This window comes from Lolium rigidum, chromosome 3 (assembly GCF_022539505.1).
Source record: "Lolium rigidum isolate FL_2022 chromosome 3, APGP_CSIRO_Lrig_0.1, whole genome shotgun sequence".
NCBI classification, from domain to species: Eukaryota; Viridiplantae; Streptophyta; class Magnoliopsida; order Poales; family Poaceae; genus Lolium; species Lolium rigidum.
In genome coordinates, this window is record NC_061510.1 from 402,201,585 (window position 1) to 402,223,011 (window position 21,427).

The 21,427-nt window shown below is 45.6% G+C and overlaps 2 protein-coding genes across 4 annotated transcripts; both read left to right on the forward strand.

Annotated features, from left to right (window-relative positions):
• The first annotated feature begins 4,701 nt into the window (after positions 1-4,701).
• On the forward strand, positions 4,702-6,937 carry LOC124700948 (F-box protein At1g47340-like). Of its 2 annotated transcripts, XM_047233014.1 has the most exons (4): positions 4,702-4,817; positions 4,908-4,973; positions 5,423-5,501; positions 5,587-6,937. In XM_047233014.1, the coding sequence occupies exon 4, from the start codon at positions 5,608-5,610 to the stop codon at positions 6,790-6,792; it is 1,185 nt and encodes a 394-aa protein (XP_047088970.1). In that variant the 5' UTR covers positions 4,702-4,817; positions 4,908-4,973; positions 5,423-5,501; positions 5,587-5,607; the 3' UTR covers positions 6,793-6,937. The 2 variants fall into 2 exon arrangements, with proteins under 2 accessions (XP_047088970.1, XP_047088969.1); XM_047233013.1 differs by lacking the exon at positions 5,423-5,501.
• A 4,023-nt stretch (positions 6,938-10,960) lies between these two features.
• On the forward strand, positions 10,961-13,188 carry LOC124700949 (putative F-box protein At1g47790). Of its 2 annotated transcripts, none has more exons than XM_047233016.1 (2): positions 10,961-11,072; positions 11,795-13,188. In XM_047233016.1, the coding sequence occupies exon 2, from the start codon at positions 11,805-11,807 to the stop codon at positions 13,002-13,004; it is 1,200 nt and encodes a 399-aa protein (XP_047088972.1). In that variant the 5' UTR covers positions 10,961-11,072; positions 11,795-11,804; the 3' UTR covers positions 13,005-13,188. The 2 variants fall into 2 exon arrangements, with proteins under 2 accessions (XP_047088972.1, XP_047088971.1); XM_047233015.1 differs by having other exon boundaries at positions 10,970-11,084.
• Positions 13,189-21,427: the final 8,239 nt, after the last annotated feature.

The following is a 21,427-nucleotide window of genomic DNA, read 5'->3' on the forward strand; positions in this document are numbered from 1 at the left end:
AACTGGAACTCGGAACTGGATTGCACTGGAACCGGAACTCGGAAAACAAAAAAAAATGGCAGGCCCTATGCCGAGGGTAAGGCCGTCGGCATAGACCCTGACATAGGACCATATGGTCAGGTCTATGCCGAGGGGTTGCCCTCGGCGTAGCTCGACGCGCCCGGGCTCGCCGCGTGTCCACGGCCCGGCTGCATGGATCAAGTATATGCCGAGGGGGTTGCCCTCGGCGTAGAGGCACAGCCGGCGGCGCCACGACGCGCCACGTCGCCCACCCGGCGCGCAGATGGCTGGGCTATGCCGAGGGATTACCGTCGGCGTCCGACGGAGCACCGTTAACGGAGACGGCCGGCCGTGGCCAAACGCCGAGGGCAGCTACGCCGAGGGGAAGTCGCACCGTCGGTATAGCCGGCATACGCCGACGGCCGGCCCTACGCCGACGGCACGATGACAGGTGCCGAGGGACCTGGACGCCGAGGGGCTATGCCGAGGGCTGCCGTCGGCGTAGCCTACGCCGAGGGCCAGGCGTGGCTACGCCGAGGGCAGCCGGCCGTCGGCGTCTACGTCGATTCCTGTAGTGCATAGTGGATGCAAAATTTATGAATCTTACCCTACTTGTTACGTTAGGAGAATGATGTCAGCTAATTTATATATACACCTAGACAAAACGATATTGAAGGAACAAGCACCATGTGGCAGGCAACAAATGGGTCTAGACCCTATATCTATCTTCTTGGCTAATAGTGGGGCTACAACCAAACCTCTATATTTGTAACTACCTAAAATTAGTCTTGAAATTTTGCAAAGAAAAAGTCTTGAAATGGACGATCAGGTGCTACGTGACTCTCTCAACATATAGGAAACTTTCGATCATAGTCTAGATATGAACAGAATCTACAGCATTAGGATCAGAACGTTGCAGGTTTATTACCAAGTAAAGTACGTTTGGAACAGATAAACATTGTAGGTTGATCAGCACCCCACGCGTGGTGTTTATTCGTGGTGTTAGTTGTGGCAAAGAAGACTGGTGAGGAGGAGAAGAAAAACGGTCATATCGAGTAGGCAATCGATCACCATGTACGGTCAAAGTAGCTAAGCAATCACCATGTTTGCAGAAGATGCAGCGTGGGCGTCACATCGCGCCCGTGATTGGAGAACGCGTTGATTAATCGGATAAAACTATACATAATGTGTAATTTTTGTATTGTTGTGTAAAGTTAGTGTAGAAAACGAGCAACCCATCAATAGTAATTTTCCCAAATTAAAAATGCAGCAGAAAGTGGAGTTATTGTCAAAGAGTGAAAAAAAAAACACAAAATTGAATTACTGTCGAAAAATTACCCACCCTTGAAAGTTACTCAAGGATAGTTACTATGGGGAAGTTACAACTGCCCTAAGTGCCTGTAAAAACTGCTGTCAAATAATGTAGAAGAAACAAAAAAAATCACGAATTACGGTCAAAGAATTACTCAAAATAGAGGAGTTACTATGGGTAACTATCGGAAGAAAATTATGGTTGCGAAAATATGGCGACAAATTACCGCCAAGGAATACAAAAGAAAAAACAATACTAACAAATTACGGCACGAGAAGTACTCACCATCGAAGAGATATTGTGGAATAATTACCGGCGGAAAATTATAGTCGGAAAGTTATGTCAAAATTACTGTTAAAGAATAGGACAAATTGTTGCCGATAAACTAATCATCAGTGAACAATCCATACTTTTTATAAAACAAAATCCCACTGAGTGCAATTAATATTTGTCTATCTCAACATGCAAGCTATCCACATCACCTACTTCCTTAGCTAATTATTTATTCACCTCATCGCACTAATAGTAGTCCTAATTTATTATCTATCTCTACATGCAAGATATTTAGATTATCTATTTTTAATCATTAAACTAGCAATATCATTCTTTTTATTTGCTGCTCGATTGATAATATCGCACCTTCATGCTATATCATTACATAGTTAAGTTATGTGCAACTTGAACACCAAATAGTTTTGGCAACCAAATAAACTCTTTGCAAATTAAACTCGGTGTTAATTATGAGCTCTTATATATGTAACCATACAAGATATTTTTAAAAACGTAATGCCGCAATGTGCATACATTTTTCATGCAAGTCATCCATATCGTTTGGTTCTACAGTCGGTTGATTTCTCCTTATCTAAATCAATCACGTACACCTCTAAAATATAACATTCTTAAAATTTTCAAATACTTATCCGTTTCATGGCTATTAAATTTAGTGTCTCGGCTACTATGGCCAACTAAATATTGCATATTCTATAAACCAAGTTTTATGTGTTTTATTAGATTTCTTAGAGATACCCGCTGCAACGCGCGGGGTATCTTCTAGTTACCATAGTGTAACTACCATCGAAAAAAGATGTCCGGAAAGTTTGTAAAATAATTACCATCGAACCATAAAATACTAACATAGATGTAGGGTAACTACATCAGAAAATTACGACCAAAAAAGTGTGTCAAAGAATACCGTAGGGTACTATTACCAAACTGATAATGAATTATGGTTGGAAAATAACACAGCCTCGAAAATGTGTGGAAATATATTTACAGCCCGGAAAAATATGGTCGAAAAGTTGGGTGGACGAATGACCGTCAAATTATTAGAAAATGTTAAAACTGTGAGCATATAAAAATTACAGTGGAAAGTTATGATCCAAAAGTTGTGTCGATGAATCGCACACAGAATTTAAAAAATGATAAAAATGACTATAGTAAGAGTAAAGTATGTTACGCCAGGTAACTACCGTCGAAAAAGTGAGGAACGAATCAGCGTCAAAAGATTAAAAAAAGGTGAAATGATAAAATAAATTATTGCAAAAAAATTGTAAAAATATAAGAACGTGGCACACTATGATTGGAAGAAAATGAAGCTCCACAGCCCGCTGGAGCGCTAAGAGATTGCTATTTCTTCTATCCTTAACCATGGAGTTATTGTAAAAGAGTAAAAAAACTGAATTACTAACGGAAAATTGCCCACCCTCGAAAATTGCTGAAGTATAATTATAATGGTGAAGTTACAACTGCGAAAGTATGTGGAAAACTACTGCTAAATAATGTAGAAGAGACAATTTTTTTTGAAATAAACGCTCCCGCATTATGGCCAGGGAAGTACGCATTGTCGAGGAGTTACTGCAGGGTAACTAGTAACTACCGCAATAGGAAATTACAGTTGGAAAAATATGTCGCCAATTACTACCAAGGAATAAAAAGGAAAAAGTTACTACTAGCCAATTACAACAGAATAAGTACGTATTGTCGAAGAGATATCGTGGGGTAACTACCGGCGGATAATTTGAGCTAGAAAGTTGTGTCAAAAAATTGCTATCAAACAGTAGGAGTTTACCACCAGCAAACTGCTGCGGGGAAATTAATCACCGACAAACAATTATCGTAGGGTAACTACCATAAGAAAAAAGTCGTAAAAAAAGACGGTCAAAAAGGTGTGTTAGAGAATACCGTCAAAGAGGGAAAAATACTACTGCCAAGTGATGGGAAAATTACACACCCTCGAAAAAGTATGAAAGTATAATTACCGCCGAGAAGGTATGGTCGAAAGGTTGGGTTAATGAATGGCCGTCGAATGACTAGAGAAAGAAACGTAAAAACAGTGATGTCCCGGACATAGAAAAATTATTATTGGAAAGTTACATCTAAAGAGTTGTGCCAAGAAAGCACCGTCAATCGATAAAAAGAGGTATTCTTAAAAAATAACTATCATAGACGTAAAGTATGTAACGCAAGGTAACTAACGTCGAAAAATGATGATTGAAAAGTTCTGAATGAATCGACATCAAATGAGAGGATAAAAAGAAATGGTAAAAAAATTATTGCACAAAAAAATTGTAAAAAAAGAAAAGGCAAAGGACGATGTGGACGAAAATAGTCTCTCTACACTGTGAAGGCCTGATTTCCACGATCCTTAATATATTATATTAGCATAGATAATGTTTGAGCCTTGTGAACGCGTCTAAGTATCCTAACCCTAATAAAACTCCACTCCCTTCTCTCATATCTCTTTGGTATCGAAACATGAAAAACTTGGTGCTAGGGTATGTATATGGGTACGTTGTTTAGATCAACCCCATCAAGCTCGATGCTGGTGCATAAAATTGCCGCGCACCACCATAATAGTTGTCGTGACGATGGACGATTGCTTTCATAGCCAAAATTCACGTACAAGCCCTCCTTTATTATGAATAAAATATTCCGGCCATGATGCTAATCCACCAACACGACGTCATGTGCATACATGTAAATTTCACTGCCGCGCCTTTGTTCACGTCTCTTCATAGGCTTTGCAAAATTCCTCGAGCCTGGCATCCCAATCTTGCTAGTACTTGTGCAGCTTGAAACGTCCCTGGCTCAAATGTAAAATACCTTCTGCAATACTTCAACACAAAATATCATGATTAAATTAAGTTGCCCATTTGCACAAACTAACTACCAGAGTAGAAAAATTACACCACTAACATTACCCCTCTTTACAGTGCGATGTTCATATTATTGACTCAAAGAATGGGCCGCGAGTTCAGAACAGGCCGCGCAAGGTCCATAATCAATCGAGCGCGAGTGACACGGCCCAGCCCAGTACCAGCCCTTCGTCCTTGCCCTACTGAGAGAGCAGCTTCCACCATCGTCATCCACCTTCGACCGGCGGCGAGGCTCTTCTCCGGCGCGGCCGCTCCTTCCTGCATCGCCGACCTCCCTGTCGCCCACGCCCTATTCCGCACCTCACCTCGTGCTTGCCGCCTCACGGACGAAAAGAATCAACCATCACAAGGTGAGCTCTCGTTCCTCTTCCTCCTCCTCCCCTTGGGGATCTTGCCCCATACTAGTGCACATGTGCTGCTTCTGATCTGAGCTCTTGCAGATGCGCGCTGGATCTCACCGCGGACCATTTTTCCGTCCTGGTTTCTCCTCACCCTAGCTGGTCATGGTGAGTCTGTCCTTATGTAAACTGTCCCAATTCATCCTATCGCGTTTGTGCAGCAAAAGGAAGTCGTGCTTCTGTTTCCTTGCACACACTACCAGCGTGTACATTATTGCTGGCTTATAGTGGAACGGGTGGCGAACGAATCATGGAAAAAATCTTTCGCAAAACAAAACATGGAAAAACTATACTGTTTTCTTTTATATTTGCATGACTGTATATCTAGCAGTATCCCTATGTCACAAATGGCGAATCTCCGTGCCGTGAAACACAGACCAGCAGCCCATAGTAAAATATGCTTCATAGCTTTGCTCGTTTGTAAATTCTGATGTAAATCACAAAAGCATTGATATGAGGTTGACCAACAAAAATTTGTAGTCATAGTTTCGGAGGATTAAGTTGGATATGATTTCAGTTCAGATGCGCCCATGTTTCTAATTCATTATGATTGATAGGTATTCACCTCGGGTATGGACTATGGGGTCAGTGGTTACCAATTTATCAAATGGTGATCTCAGTTTGAGTCATATTATTGTGGGTATCGCTACTTTCAGTTCTGCATAAACACTAAGTTTCTCGGTTTTATATCATCTGATTTTCTTCTTCTTCTTTGATGTAGATATAAGTTCATCTGATAGATATGCTCGAAGGTGATCTAGAACCCTGGCAGGAGATGGCCAACACCGTGCTACCTGACGATCTGGTGGTGGAGATCCTATCTCGGCTGCCGCTGAAGTCCTTTTGCCGCTTCAAATGTGTCTGCAAATCTTGGCTTGCCTTCTCATCTGATCCACACTACCGCCAGAAGCTACCAAGAAATCCTATCGGTCTCTTGTACCAGAAACGTGAGCATGGCACTTCCATCCATCTTGCCGGGCTTCCCTCAAGGGATAGGGATATTGACACAACACTTGGCTTTGTGCCATGTCGTGAGTACCCCTTAGAGCTTAAGGATTGCAGCAATGGACTAATGCTTTGTTACCATGGTGGTATTATGTACTCTGAAGGAATCTCCGACCCCATTGTGTGCAATCCAGCAACTCAAGAGTGGATGGAAATTCCATATGCTGAACCTGGATCAGCCGCCAATGAGATCGATCTCAAGTTGTGTTTTGATCCTTTATGGTCTCAACACTTCTATGTCTTCAAATTTGAGTCGAGCCCGAGCCCTGACCCAGACCATGGAACCTCCACTGAAGTTAAGGTATTTTTCTCCGAGGATTCCACATGGTCTACTTGTCTTTGGGAAACTGAAGATGCATTTTGGGGCGATTCACTTTTTGTAAACGGGGTGTTGTATGTGGGGCACTTATGGGGGCATTGCCTTCTGGCGCTCGATGCACCTGACACACTCACACAGTTGCTCAGTGATAGGACCATTCAGCTACCAGGATTTCCATATGCACCAGATCAGAAGTTTTACTGCTGTGATGGGTGTCTTTGCCAGTCATCTGGGGTCTTATGCTATGCACAACAAGAATTGGATGGTTGTATGTTGCGAATCTGGAGTTTGGAAGGTGCTGACAGGTGGGTGGTGAAGCATCGTCTAAGTGTGAATGATGTATTTGGGAGGGACATGCTGCTCCGTACTAATAGTCGAGGATTGTGGTATTTCGATTATGAGATCCTGGATTTTGACCTGGAGAGAGAGCTGGTTATCCTTGCTGACCTAGCTACTGATAAGGTGCTCTCAGTTAGCATTAGCACCGGAGAAGGCTCAGAGATTCTAAAGATTCCAAGTTTCTTTGAGCTGTATCGAAGTCTATTCTATGTGCCATACTATTGCAAGTTTCCAGCTTCAGTGCTTCAAGGGGCTCAAGACTAATGTTAGCTTAAATATTTATCCTAATGAATCATGTAATTCTCTATGCATTAGCTGTAGCCAACATCTATTACCTATGTACTGGATTGGTGCATCAGCTGTAGCAAACATCTCTGTGTGTTATGTATGCTCATCTTGTTGATACTTATCATCTTCCCGTCAACTTTCATCTTACTTATTCTTGCCTACTTCATGGAAGCTCAAAGTAAATTCATGTGTCTTTTTGATGATCTGAAAATCTGGAGTAAGCTTTGCTACATGAGCAAGGACATGCCCTGTCTTCTGCACGAGAAAAAAAAAAAGAGAACTTTGACCTATAACGCATACCGATGTCTACACTATGTGCTGCTACTGCAAGCTTCCAGCTCCCGTAGCTTCAAGGGGATCAAGCCATCAAGATGAATATTAAACTGAAAAATTTTATGCCACGAATGTTGTCATCTCGAGGCATTTCTTGTGCATTTGCTGTACCAAACAGCTGTTATGTACCCATTCTGGCTCGTGCCATTATTGTCTCCAAAATCAGTGTACCATCTGTAACCTGGCCAGCACGTGAAACTTGGAAGTAAATATTTTGGTCCGCACGGAATCAATTCCTGCCATTTGTAGCCTCCATCCATCACCTCTCTATATATGGATCATCAGTCCGCAAAGCTGGTGGGGAATGGACAAAATACTAGGTTTTGGGAAGACACGTGGCTAGGGGATATATCCCTTTGTGAGCAATATCCCTCTCTTTATCGTATTGTTAACCTTGCTGGTGTTACGTTATGGGTGTGACCTCCTTGAACATAGGTTTTAGGCGGGCACTCTCGGAGAATAGGTGGGATAGATGGGTTCACCTTGTTACTCGCATTATGGGAGTTCAGTTGTTTGAGAATAGTAACATTTTTCAGTGGCATCTCACTGAGTCGGATCAGTTCTCAGTTAAATTTATGTATCTCGATTTGGTACATGGTCCCATTGGGGATTTTAAAAAATATTTGGAAGATCAAAGTTTCACTAAAAATCAGAATTTTTATGTGGTTCCTTCTCAATAAAGTCATTTTCACAAAGGACAATCTTAAAAAATGTAATTGCAGGGCTATTCTAAATGTTGCTTTCGTGATCATGATGAGACAATTCATCATTTATTTTTTGCTTGCCCTTTTGCATAAAATTTGTGGCGCATTATCTACATGACTTTCAATATCCCAGCGCCTAATATGACTAATCTGTTTGGCAATTAGTTAAATAGGATTTCAAAGAAAGATAAAGCCCACATTCGAGTGGGTGTGTGTGCCTTGCTTTAGGCAATTTGGAATATCCGTAACAACTTTATCTTTAACAAAAAAGTTCTCCATATTTTTCTGCAGGTTGTTCGGTTACCCATTGGATCCCTATGTGATCATATATCCATCCGGAGGATGTGCGCCATTATATGGATATTGGGTGCAACCGTTTGACGATGGTAGCACTGAATTTCTACAGTTAATGCGGTTGGTGGTCTGACAAGCGGATCACATGAAGATCTTGTGGTGGCTTGTTTTTCTTTTCATTTTTAAATGGTTGGTTCATGTTGAAACTTTGAGTGGTCCATGATTTGTAATGGTTCTGTAAGTGAGGATCTTTAATAAAGTTAATAAAACGCCGTATGCATCAATTGATACAGAGGTTGGGGCTTTTCCCTTGTTGAAAAAATCAGTGCGCGAAGCTAGCATCGGAAGACACAAGCTATCGGTCGATCAACTGCCACATGGGGCTGTGCACAAAGCATGTCTACGCACTACTAATACTTCTTCTCGGATCCAACATATTTTACCCACTTTTTCTCGAACACATGCCTAAGCATGCGTCATTGTATATTAAAAGAAACCAACGAGAAGATGGAATCATACAAGGAGGTAAGAGCTACAAAAGAAGTTCAAAAAAAAAAAAAAAAAAACTATACAAGGCTAACTTGGTTAGACCTGCAGATCCTGAAGTATTATGTCATCGAGAGGTCTAGCATGTAAGGGAAGCTGACGCATTGCCGTGGCACCGGAACATCCATAGTTTGGCTTCCTCAAGGATCGATAGAACCAAGTCATGCCTGTTTGGCGTTATGTTTTTGAAGATTGTCATTCTGAGCCTTTCAAGGTTTCCACATGGTTAGGATATTGATTGACTTAGCACACTTCTAAACTAAAGTTTCTACATTCGTAGTAACGGGTTCGCAATTCAAGTGTTGAACTCACCATTATGGTCTGGCATGCAGGTCTGAAGGTTGAGTCTACTACAGATGTCGAACCAAACTTGCCGCGAGAAGGAGCATTGCGCCATGAGATGTGCTATGGGTTCTAAATCATGATCGCAGAGTGCGCAAATGTTCGTTGGCAGACAGTTCGTGGCGCAAGCGCTATTGATTCGTCCAACATCAATCCAAATAGGCGAGCCAGGCGAAAACTTTACACTTCAGAGATGCCCAGCAGTCCCTTCAAAGAGTGTGTTAATTCTGCTAGGTATATTTGTGTTAACAATTGCCTAGATGCCCTCACGGACGTTTGGTGATACAAGAGCACTACACTATCCTGATCTGCAACCCGGATAAATACAGAGTGTGTTTGGTAGCCTGCATAGAAGTTGGTAGACTGTATGGCTGAGATAGACTCTTTTTTTTTTGTGGGAACCAAACAACAGGGTCCAAAACTGCCTGCATAGCACGGACCTTAAAGCAGTCAAAAAGAGCCTCGGGCCCGGCTCCACAGCTACACCCGAATGTGGCGTTTCTCCAGGGCCAGACCCATTGCAAACGAAACCGCATGAAGATTCCTTGGGTTTTCAATGCCAGGTTGTTGGACCCTCACATGACAGTCTCACATGCATGCAGGACGCAGCCACAACCAAACAATCAGCCCAAAATCTCTTCACAGCCCAAATTTTTTAGCCCAGGTCACCAAACGAAGTGGAAACGTCTTTTGCACCGTTTCCAAACGTATGTTGTTCTGGGGCCTAGCTCCATGGAAACGTCAACCAAACGCGCCCAGAGTTGCTACTACTGTACGGGCAATTGGACTTGCTACAAGCCATTGGACTTGCTACAAGCCGATGGAGTGCGATTCCAAGTGCTCGCTTTCCTCCTCCTGTCCTATTGTACTTCCATGAAACCGGACCATGTTAAGGGCATGTACACTGGTAGCAACATCAAGTGGTCGCTCCACTGACACCACATCAGCACAGGCTGATGAGGCCATGGCTCATGCCTGCTCCTGCCCAACGCACTTGTGCCCTGCGAGCATGCAGAACACCGGTCCAATGAGCTTCCATCGTTTCCCTTTCCCCTCCTGCTTTTTCCATCTTTCTCATTGTTTTCTTCTTCTTTTCCGTGAGGATCCTGCCTCCTCCGCAAGCAGCGACTACTTCACCCGAACCAACTTTTGGTGTACACCATGGCATCCGAGCCTAGGTGGATCTTTAGGGAAGTAAGTTGGGGCATACCATTGGGCATGCCATGGACGGATCCAGGCACAAGCCCAGGGGGGCGAATGCCCCCACTCGATTTTCTGGTCTCTTTGTATCTGGCCCATAGAATAGGGAGTTGCCCCCACTCAGCCCAATACATTTGCCCCCATTACTCAGTTTTTCTGGCCTGTTTTCAAAGCCCGTGTATGGAAAAGCATAACCCAGCTCATCTTTTTTTTTTTGCCCCCACTCATTTTTCATCCGGGCTCCGCCCATGGGGCATGCCCTAAATATGCTTCACCTTTCCGTATGAGTTTGCGCCTTTTCACATTGATAAATATGCATGTGACTGCAACCACATGAAAAAAAATTATCGTGGGTTTGGGAAAATTTTACTACTTTATTAAAGAAAGCTATAATTCAAACGATTGAACGAAAGAAAACTTTACCTTTTAGTGCTCACTTTCCACGACTGTTTCCTCCTCCTCTCCTACTGTACTTCCATAAAATTGGATCATTCTTACTTGTTAGGAGATGATAGACAATAAATTACTATGAGTAAAATCGGTGGATAATCACATTTATAATCCAAATGAAAAAAAAGTAGCATCTTGGGTTCGATCGAACGAATGAAACGAGACACACCGATCCTTGCGCTGCGCTGGCCCAACAAGGGTCCATTCCTACCTCAGATTGTCAACTGAGTTATTATTACTCTACGGCGGCGCACCACCACAGGTCAACAGTTCGACAAATCCACTCACCGCAGTCTGCACACGGCACACTGGACAAGCGGACGGCGGCGCAGCAGCGGCGACCCTGCACCGCAGTCTGCAGATCCAGGAACTCCGCTCGTTCCTCCGGTCGGTGCTTTGGTACGGTACATTATTGCTCCCATATCTAGTTCCTGAATCTTGAGAATGGGGAAGTAGGTTTACCCTTGCTGGATCTGGCCCTAGTTTCCACTGTCGGATTCGCAGCCGCATCAGCCAAAACTGCGAACGGAAATGTGTTTAGTCGTGGCCACAGCTAGCTGGTAGTGTTGGGTAGTGAGCAGGACGTTAGCCGGTCAAGGGGATCCGGCCTGAAGACGCCTTGTAGGTTTGTGCCAACCATCAAGGCCAGTGTGTAGGTTGCAGAGTGGAGAGTTGACTCTTTAATCAACCATATATTTTTTTTTCTGGAAGCATCTGGCGGTTTTTAATGATAAATCTAAAATGGTTGATGGAAGAAAAACAAATATTAGATGGATGATGACAAAACGTAAAAATGGAAACGGGTTAGTTACATTACATGTCAAGCATGGCTTATTTTAGAACTTGAACAACCCAGCAATGTCAAATATGTCGTTCTATTCTGATATATAGAATATCTGTGACCATAAGGCATGATCACATTTTTTTTGAGGGCCACACATTTGCTAATTCTGATGTAAGCCACAAAATCATTGACGGGGACCAACAATAATGTGCATATGTTGTTTTTGGGGTGAAACTTTCCTAAAGTTTATAGTTCAATGACATTTACACATGTATTGTATTGTTTCTCAGTTTCTTATGATTTGTTTCCTTCTCTTTCGATGCAGATAAGTTCAGATGCTAGGTTGGCTCAGAAGAGATAGAAAACCCCAGCAGGGGATGTCCACATCTGTACTACCTGACGAGCTGGTGGAGGACATCCTGTCTCGACTACCGCTGAAGTCCATTTGCCGCTTCAAATGTGTCTGCAAGTCTTGGCTTGCCTTCTCATCTAATCCACACCGCCGCCAGAAGTTCCCAAGAACACCTGCTGGTCTCTTGTACCGAAAATGTGAGCCTGACGGACCTCCCTCGTGTCTTGACACTTCGATCCATATCGCCAGACTTCCTGCAAGTGACAGGGAAATCGACACAAGACTTAACTTTGTGCCAGCACGTTATAAGTACTCAAACCTTGAGGATTGCAGCAATGGCCTACTTCTTTGTTATCAGGGAAGAGGTTATAAGTTTGAAGCATTTTCCGACGCCATTGTGTGCAATCCAGCAACTAAAGAGTGGATGGCTATTCCACATACTGAACCTGGACCGCCTGTCCGCCTTATTGATCCCAGGTTGTGTTTTGATCCATTATGGTCTCAACACTTCTATGTCTTCAAATTCCAGATTCGGCATACTGGCAACATTGAAGTTGAGGTATTTTTCTCTGAGAACTCCTCGTGGTCTGGTTGTCTTTGGGAAACTCAAGATCCATTTTGCAATGCGTCACTCTTTGTCAATGGGGTGTTGTACGTGATGCACCTTTGCGACCAAGAAATTCTGGCGCTCGACGCACCTGACACAAGTGCACAATGGCTCAATCATCGGGTCATTCAGCTGCCAGGATTTGCAACTAGGACAGAAACGTTTAACTGTTGTGATGGATGTATTTCGCAGTCATCAGGCATCTTATGTTATGCGAAACAAGAACTGGATGGCTGCGCAGTGCGAATTTGGTGTCTGGAAAGCCCTGACAAGTGGGTAGTGAAGCATCGTGTAAGGATGACTGATGTCTTCAAGAGAGATGTGTTGATCAGTAAGAAAGTGTTTTGGCGTTTCGACTATGACATCCTGGCTTTTGACATGGAGAGGGAGCTAGTCATCCTTGACGACAAGAAATCTGATAAGATCATCTCCGTTAGCATCAGTACTGGAAAAGGCTCACAGTTTCTAAAGATTCCAAAAACGTTCACTGAACCGTGCCGCAGTCTATTCTATGTGCCATACTACGGCGAGGTTCCATCTTTAGTGCGCTCGATGGCCCAGGATGAATTATGCTAGTAATACTCTGCTCTGTAAGCACCTTTTGTGCATTAGCTGCTCGAAACACCAGTATGTAATGTACTAGATTGTTGGCTTTGTGTGCCATTTGTCTGAATCGTGTAGTAGTACTTGACTTTTCTGCCTGTCAACTCTGATCCAACTTATGCTCATTAATATGGAAAACTGTAGATTAATTGCCTCTGTTCTGTTGTTGTTGCTAGCATGTGGATACATATCATGGGCACTTGGTCGAATCACTTGCTTTACTACACTATATTCAAACCTGTCAGGGCATTTCAGTAGCAACTACTAGTGAAGCTGTGACTGTTTGAAGGCTGCTCACGAGTTCAGCATGTTGAAAGTACCTTGGTAACTTGCTAACCGCAGTTCAGTGTCTTGAGTCTCCTCTGCTCTTCAACTTGTCCAAGTGAAAACCTGTACCCAAGCTTTTAGTCTCGTGATTGTAGAATGTGATTATCATGCTCAGTTTATAACTGCGCTGGATATGGTGAATGAATTAACTATACATGACGCCATCAGCACAGATCAAGATGTTGCGGTGCAGACATAAACCTGAGAATGGTCTGAAAAGTAGACGACCTTAGCCGAACCAGCACGAGTAAAACTTGCAGCCCAATCTCGAGTAAACCCAGTCGATATTTATGTGATGGGGAAAACGAATCCATGGGATCGAGGTGTTGCTGTAGGCGAGTTCTCCTGGATCTGCCGGTGCACTGTTGATGTCAACGTGGTGCAATGACGGTGGTGGCGATGGTCTGACATGGAGGAATATGATCGCAGAGACGTGTTGACGGAAAACAGAAGATGGCGAAGGGATGCAGCGCCTGAAAGCGGAGTCAGTGCGCTATAGTGACTGTGAGTGATTTGGGAATTCCCGATGTATCCCAAGCCCATACGAACCAATTTTCGTACAAGCAAAAGGAAATTCCTCAATACTAACACTACCCTCCATTTTTTTTTCTGCATTTTAGTAGGACTTCTGTCAAGCAGAGAACATCTGAATTTGACAATACAATGCACGTATTTGTTGTGCTCGTGTATAAAGTGTACATCTCCTCGTGGGATATATATCCAGCTCCCCAAGAATTATGACCATGTACTTGTACGGTTGTCATCTGCAACAACCATATCGTTACTCAGGTCACACGCTGTTATGTTACATCTAGCTACAAATAGTAGAGCTGAGACAGGTAGTACTCAGTTTCACAATTTATACAAATCGATCATTTTTTAGAAGAATAACAGTTGGAGTTCACGGCAACTGAAACAAGGATTATCAGTCAGGGAGACCACGAATCGTCAGTTTTTGCTAAGGACACATAACGTTTTATCCCAAAGAATAAATATTCCACTGTTTACACAATGAGATGGACTAATCGGTCCGCCACGGCGCCACACCAGATCTGTTTTTCTGGAATTAACATTGGGTGAGAAGCCCATGCCACTTGTTGTACCTAATACATGATGACAAGAACTCTCCTCTTCTCAAAAGAAGTATATACACCTTCATCTGATGATAAGAGCTACATAAATACATCACAGACCAGCAGCATTACAATCAAAATGGAATAAACGTTGCTCTTCATTCATCCAGATCAGGTCATGTACATCGTATATCACATGCAGGTTGCGGGTCGACTGAATGATGCTTGCTCTACTAAGCCATATACAACTGAGAATGCATCCTCAACTGATTTGTGATCCATTTATGTTCTACATTGTTGGTTTTGAGTACCTCTGCTGTGTTGATGTTGTTAACATGTGGATAAATATCCCGGACACATGAGTGGAATTACTTGATGACTGCATGTATTCAGACATGGATACATGCAGAGACATGAGTTATGAGACATTTCAGTAGGAACTGCTGGTGAAGCTTAACTGTTTCATTGTTGTTGACTGCAGCCCAACAGGTTCAAAATATCTCTTGTAGCTGTGTGTGAGTCTCTTCTGCAATCCATCTACTACTTGCCCAGCTCAGTTTCTTACTGTGCTTCGTATGGTGGATTAATCGACCCTATGTTTCGGCTGGTCTGGTCCAAGTAGGTGACTATATTGTAGGTGGAGGTAACCCACTTGAGACTGTCTGATCTAGGATCATCGTTGTCATGGACTCATGGGATTGAGACAAGCATGTTTTCAGAGGCGGGAAGAGAGCTCTTTAAGATGGCAGGTACTGGGTGCAGATCACTTATCAGTCGAGTAGGATTGCATCTTAATCTTCACACACGCAGCTGTCAATTAGGTGCTACTTGCTCGATCAGTGCTATGCATCCATGCACAAATGGTTCCATATGGACGCGATCTGCAGAGATGCAATAGTTGCAGCGTGGAACTAAACCTGAGAAATTGAGAATGGTCTGAAAAGTAGACCATACATCAACCGAGCCTGCACAAGTAACCTCAACTAAACCTACCCATTATCTGCTGTAAAACAAATCCACTCAGCTGCAGACAACGGACCATGTGATGGAGAAAACGAACTCATTGGGTTGAGGAGAAGACCAATGGCAGTTCTCTTGGATCCTTTGGTGCACAGTCGACTACCGACAACATAGTGCCCAGATGTCTGAATCGTGTAGTAGTACCTTTTCTGCCCGTCAACTCTCACCCAACTTAGAGCATCTCCAATCCCGTCTCTCAAAGAGATTTGTGGCGCGTCGAACAAAAAAACGTTCTCAGCCACGTCTCCCAAAGCCGCTTTTTGTCCGGCGTTCCGATACGGTGTCCGGTGTCCCGAGCCCGTCCCCAGCCCACAGGGGAGGCATCGGGGACGCTGGACACACCGAAAAGCGAGGCGGGGAGTGGCGGGGCCGACCCGTCAGCGGCACATTGAATTTTAACCTAACCGTCGCCTACCTCGCGACGGAAGTAATTGGCGCGCAGCGACGGTGCAGTTCCCGCAGAGGCGCAGTGAAGCATCTCGTCGCGTCTAGCTCTGCGTGCCGGCGTTAATGAGCACCACCGCTCCCCCGCCCTATAAAAAGGGCCGCCTCTCATCGTCCCTCTCACACACAAACCCTAGCGCCTCTCTCCCCAACCCTAGCCACCACCATCTCAAGAGTCGACGCCATGGCTGGTAGAGGGGAGGCCGAGCTCGCGGCCGTGGTCGTGGCCGCGGCAGAGCTGCAAGCTCGCCTGCGACGCCATCGTCGTCCTCATCACCGGACATGCAGGACGAGGAGGGGCCCATGCTGTTCGAGTTTATCGTCATCCTCAAGGGCGACCCAGACGGCATCTATAGGCTGCCGGACACCTTCGCCGACTTCATCGCCGGCGATGAGCGCCCGCGCTCGCTGCATCTACGGGAGGATGACTGCGGCTGCTACCGGTGGATCGTCGACGTGATCTACGATGTGCGCGGCAAGATGTACCTCCACATCGGCTGGGAGAAGTTCGCGCGCTGCCACCGCCTCGAAGCCGGCTTCGTGCTCGTGTTCTCCTGCTTTGGCGACATGAACATGAGCGTCTAAGGTGTTCGACGAGACGCGTTGCCGCCGGAACTACCACGGCGATAACACCGACGAGGACGACGATTGAAGAGTGTTGTTTCTTCGCAGCGAATATATGCACGAAGGTTTCTGGTTGTTCTTCCTCAGAAGAACCAACAGGGGCACCCTCACCAGCTGGATTTTCCAGTTTGGGTGACTGGTTGTGCCCTTGAGTGTTCTTTCTTGGTAGCGAACACACGAAACCTTCGATGCCTGGCCTAGTTAGGTTTAGTTCGTTTGCAATATTTTATATTTGTGTCAACCATGGTTCAAACTATGTATTAGTTTGTGAAAACTCATGTTCCAAATTATGTCTTCGTGTAAACCACGTTCCCAATTATGTATTAGTTTATGGAATATTTCTTCTCTTTATTAAAATAAAAATGCAAAAAACAAAAAAAAAGTACTCCCTCCGGTTCATATTAATTGACTCTAATATGAATGTATCTAGAACTAAAATATGTCTAGATACATCCATATTTAAGTCAATTAATATGAATCGGAGGGAGTATTTTAATGTTTGGGGGCGGCGTTTGGGGGATGCGGCTGGGAAGTGACGTCCCCCAAACACGGCACGAACGAAACACGTCTCTCAAACGCTCAATCCGACGTCGTTTGGGGATGGTTTAGGAGACGCGACTAAAGATGCTCTTATGCTCCTTAATATGGAAAACTGCAAATTAATTGCCTCTGTTAACATGTGGATAAATATCCTGGGCACATGGCCGAATCACTTGCTTTACTACACTATATTCAGACCTGTCAGCGCATGTCAGTAGCAACTACGAGTGAAGCTGCCACTGTTTAAAGGCTGCTCCCGCAGTTCAGCATGTTGAAAGTACATTGGTAACTTGCTAACTGCAGTTAAGGACAGGGATTTGGTTACCGGTCGATAAATATGGTTACTGCCCGGTAACCGAGTTTTCTGAGCACCCTCAGTAAATAGGCTAACCGAGCAAAAGATCCCGATTTGTTTTGAATTTGAACGCCCAATCATAGGGTAAGGATCTCCTAGGCATACCGAAGTGGTAACGTATTTGGGGTACATCTACCCATGCCGTCCCTGGTTCAACTCCCAAATCCGCGCAGTACTAATTCGTAAAAATAAAAAATAAAACTACTCTCCAATTTTTTTTTTGTTTCTATATTTTAGGAGGACTTCTGTCAAACAGAGAACATCTTAATTTGACAATGCACGTATTTGTTGTGCTCGTGTATAAGTGTACATCACCCATGGGTTATATATCCATCTCCCCAAGAATTATGATCATGCACTTGTATGGTTGTCATCTGCAACAACCATATCTTTACTCAGGTCACGTGCTGTCATGCCTGGCCATGGGTAGCCCGGCGAGGCCCGGTCCAAAAAACTCGGGCCTAGGCCTCAAAATGTTGGCCCGACACCCGGGCGGGGCCGGGCCTGGATAGCCCGAAAAGTCCATTTAACACTATGGTTCGGCCCGTGGCCGGATGGCCCGATAAGTATCATGGGTATTTGGCCTGGCCGGGCCGGGCTTGGACATGATTTTTGAGCATCGGCCTTTCCTCGGCCTGATCCGAGGCCCGGCCCGGCCCGGCCCGGCCCGACAGATGGCCAGGTAGTGATGTTATGTTACATCTAGCTACAAATAGTAGAGCTGAGACAGGTAGTACTCAGTTTCACAATTTATACAAATCGATCATTTTTTATAGAAGAATAACAGTTGAGTTCACGGCAAGTGAAACAAGGATTATCAGAGTCAGGGAGACCACGAAACGTCAGTTTTTGCTAAGGACACATAAAGTTTTATCCCAAAGAATAAATATTCCACTGTTTACACAATGTGAGATGGACTAATCGGTCCGCCACGGCGCCACACCAGATCTGTTTTTCTGGAATTAACATTGGGTGAAAAGCCCATGCCACTTGTTGTACCTAATACATTATGCCAAGAACTCTTCCCTTCTGAAAATAAGTTTGTACTCCTTCGTCTGATGATAAGAGCTACATAAACACATCACAGCCCAGCAGCATTAAAGTCAAAATGGAACAAACGCTGCTCTTCATTCATCCAGATCAGGTCGTGTACATCGTAGATGGCATGCAGTGATGCAGGTTGCGGGGCGACTAAATGATGCTTGCTCTACTAAGCCACGTAGAATTGATACTGCATCCTCAACTGATTCGTGTGAGATTATTGGCTTTGTGTGACACTTTGTCTGAATGGTGTAGTTAAAAGAAGTACTTAGCCGAGAACCAACCTGAGATTGGGTGGTTAGGAGGGTGGTTGTACCCCCAGCCCACCAGAGTTCAAACCTCAGGTTTGACATCTGTGTGTCTGATAAAGGCGGAATATTCATTCAGCGGGAGGCGACGTTCCCGTCGACAGCGAGGCGTCTGTGTTGGCTTCGTCAATTTCAAGATTCAATCCACTGACTCAGTCTTCCGGAAGTGCTCATAGGGGTAGGGTGTGCGTGTGTGTTCATAAGGGTGAGTGTATGTACGTGTATGTGAGCGTCTGCGTTTGTACCGTGTTTCTCAAAAAAAAAAAAAAACTTAGCCAAAACTATGAACTATGATTGAACTTATGCTTGTTTAGTATGGAAAGCTGCAGATTAAATATGTTGATGTTGTTAACATGTGGATAAATATCCAGGACACCTGAGTGGAATTACTTGATGAGTGCATGTGTTCAGACATGGATACATGCGGAGACATGAGACGTTTCAGTACGAACTACTGGTTAAGCATTCTTAGAGCAGTTGTAGCAGATCCTGTAAATCAGCTAAAACAATAAAATAACCAGATTTTTTACAGTTTTTGTTCGATTCCGCTCGCCGATCAGATCCCGGAAAAGCATACAACTTGTAAAGCAGGGCGTCCGGTGCGTGCGAGCGTGGGCGGACGGCCGGGCGCGGGGCGAGACGGGTGGCGGCCGGCGCGGGGCGGGGTGGCTGTGGCCGTGGCCGAGCTCGGGACGGGCGGTGGCCGGCAAGAGCATGGGCGGCGTGGGTGGAGGTGGGACGGTCGGGCCAGGGCAGTTACTGGAAGGAAGAGGAAAAAAGAAAGGAAAAAGGAAAAAAAATGGCTGACATGCAGGCTCTTAAGAGCATCTCCAGTCGCGTTCCCCAAACCGTCCCCCAAAGGGATTTGGGGCGCGCCGGACAAAAAAACGTTCCCAGCCGCGCGCCCCAAAGCCCTTTTTTTTCCGGCGCGCCCCGATACGGTGTCCGGCGTCCCGAGCCCGTCCCCGTCCCACGGGGGACGCACCGGGCACGCCGGACACAACGAAATGAGAGGCGAGGAGGCGCGGGGCCGACCCGTCGGCGGCTCGGACGCTCAACCGCCACATACGTAGCGACGGTGCGGTTGACAGGAAGCGGAACCGTCGCATTGGCAAGCGCGTCGACGACGCGCCAACCCCGCCGGAATGGAGCGCCGACTCCTCGGAAGAGCAACCGCTGCTCTCTTCGACTTCTGCGCCGCCGTTCATCCGCGCTCAATAAGACCCGTACGTACGCCGTCATTCATCCAAGCTTCCATCCGACACCTCCGGCGACGATGAGCTACATCTCCCGGCTCCGTCCGACACCTCCGGCGAGGAAAGCCTCGCTGGCCGGCGCCATTGGTGGGACAAAGCCGGGACGCCGAGCAGCGGCGACGATTCCCCGCCGCCGGTTGACGGCGAGGAGGAATGGGCCGGGCCGGGAGGAGGAGGAAGAAGAGAGCGAGGCCGCGGCGGCGGCGGTGGCCCGTGCGAAGGCGAAGGCGGCCAAGGCGAAGGCTTCCAAGGCGAAGGCCGCCAAGGAGAAGGCCGCCAAGGCCAAGGCCGCCAAGGCCAAGGCCAAGGCCAAGGCCAAGGCGCAGCCGACGAGCACCGGCGACGACGACGCGTCGAGCGCCGACACCGCCTCTTCGGAAGAGGTGACGAGCAGGAAGCGCCACCGCGATGACGACGACGAGGCGGGGCCATCGGCGAAGAAGAAGAAGTAGATAGTTTATATGTATTTAATTATATTTTTTCGAAGTTTTATATATAATTTGTTTATGTTCAACCGATTTGAATATTATTAAATAGTTTCTTTCTAGCCAAAAAAAATACTTTTAATGTTTGGGGGCGGCGTTTGGGGGACGCGGGCCGGGGAGCGACGTCCCCCAAACGCGGCACGAACGAAACACGTCCCCCAAACGCTCGATCCGGCGCGGTTTGGGGGACGCGACTGGAGATGCTCTAAGGCCTCGTTCGGTTTATGGGGAGCCTATCCCAACGTGGAACAACCCACGGGAGGATTTGGGTGATCCCCCTCGTGTCACCCTAATCCCCACAAACCATCTCCCGCTATTCCCTTCTAATCCCTGATGCTAAATGTCATTCGGTTATTCCCGCCCAAGCAACAACACACGCAGCAGTCCAAAGTCCAGACAGCTGCAAGCGGCATGAGCTAGGTAGGGTGCCCATCAGACAATAAAAAGTACTCCATAGCAGCTTTGAATCAATTTTCAGTGGCATTCAATTTTCATAACAGGCTACAGTAACATAAACAAAGCATCAACCAGGATAAAAACATCAACTTTGAATCAACATAATACTCCCAATGTCCCGGGAAACATGTCGGAAGCTTAGTACAATTTTTTGCAAAAAAGAAAAACTCTCGAAACGTCCAAATGCTTCAAATTGGTGTTCCAATCCGAATCTCAAAGAATCTTCTATCTCCGTCATCCTTGACGTCCGTCGTTATCGTCGATTGATCAGCAAGCACGATGAGGGCGAAGCCAGAAAACACGGGATCACCCGGCCCCGTCGTGATCTATCTCGTCCCTGCTATCTACTCCGGGCGGCCTCGCCGCTGGCCTGGTCGCGACACCTTGCCCGAGCTCTCCGTCATCGTCGACCTCCTCCCTGCATCATGGCGCCATTGGTCCTCCGTTGCTCCACGGACGTGCCTCGC

Excerpts from the sequence above, each read along its gene's own strand:
- LOC124700948 (XM_047233014.1), top strand. The coding sequence starts at position 5,608 with ATGCTCGAAGGTGATCTAGAACCCTGGCAGGAGATGGCCAACACCGTG.
- LOC124700949 (XM_047233016.1), top strand. The coding sequence starts at position 11,805 with ATGCTAGGTTGGCTCAGAAGAGATAGAAAACCCCAGCAGGGGATGTCC.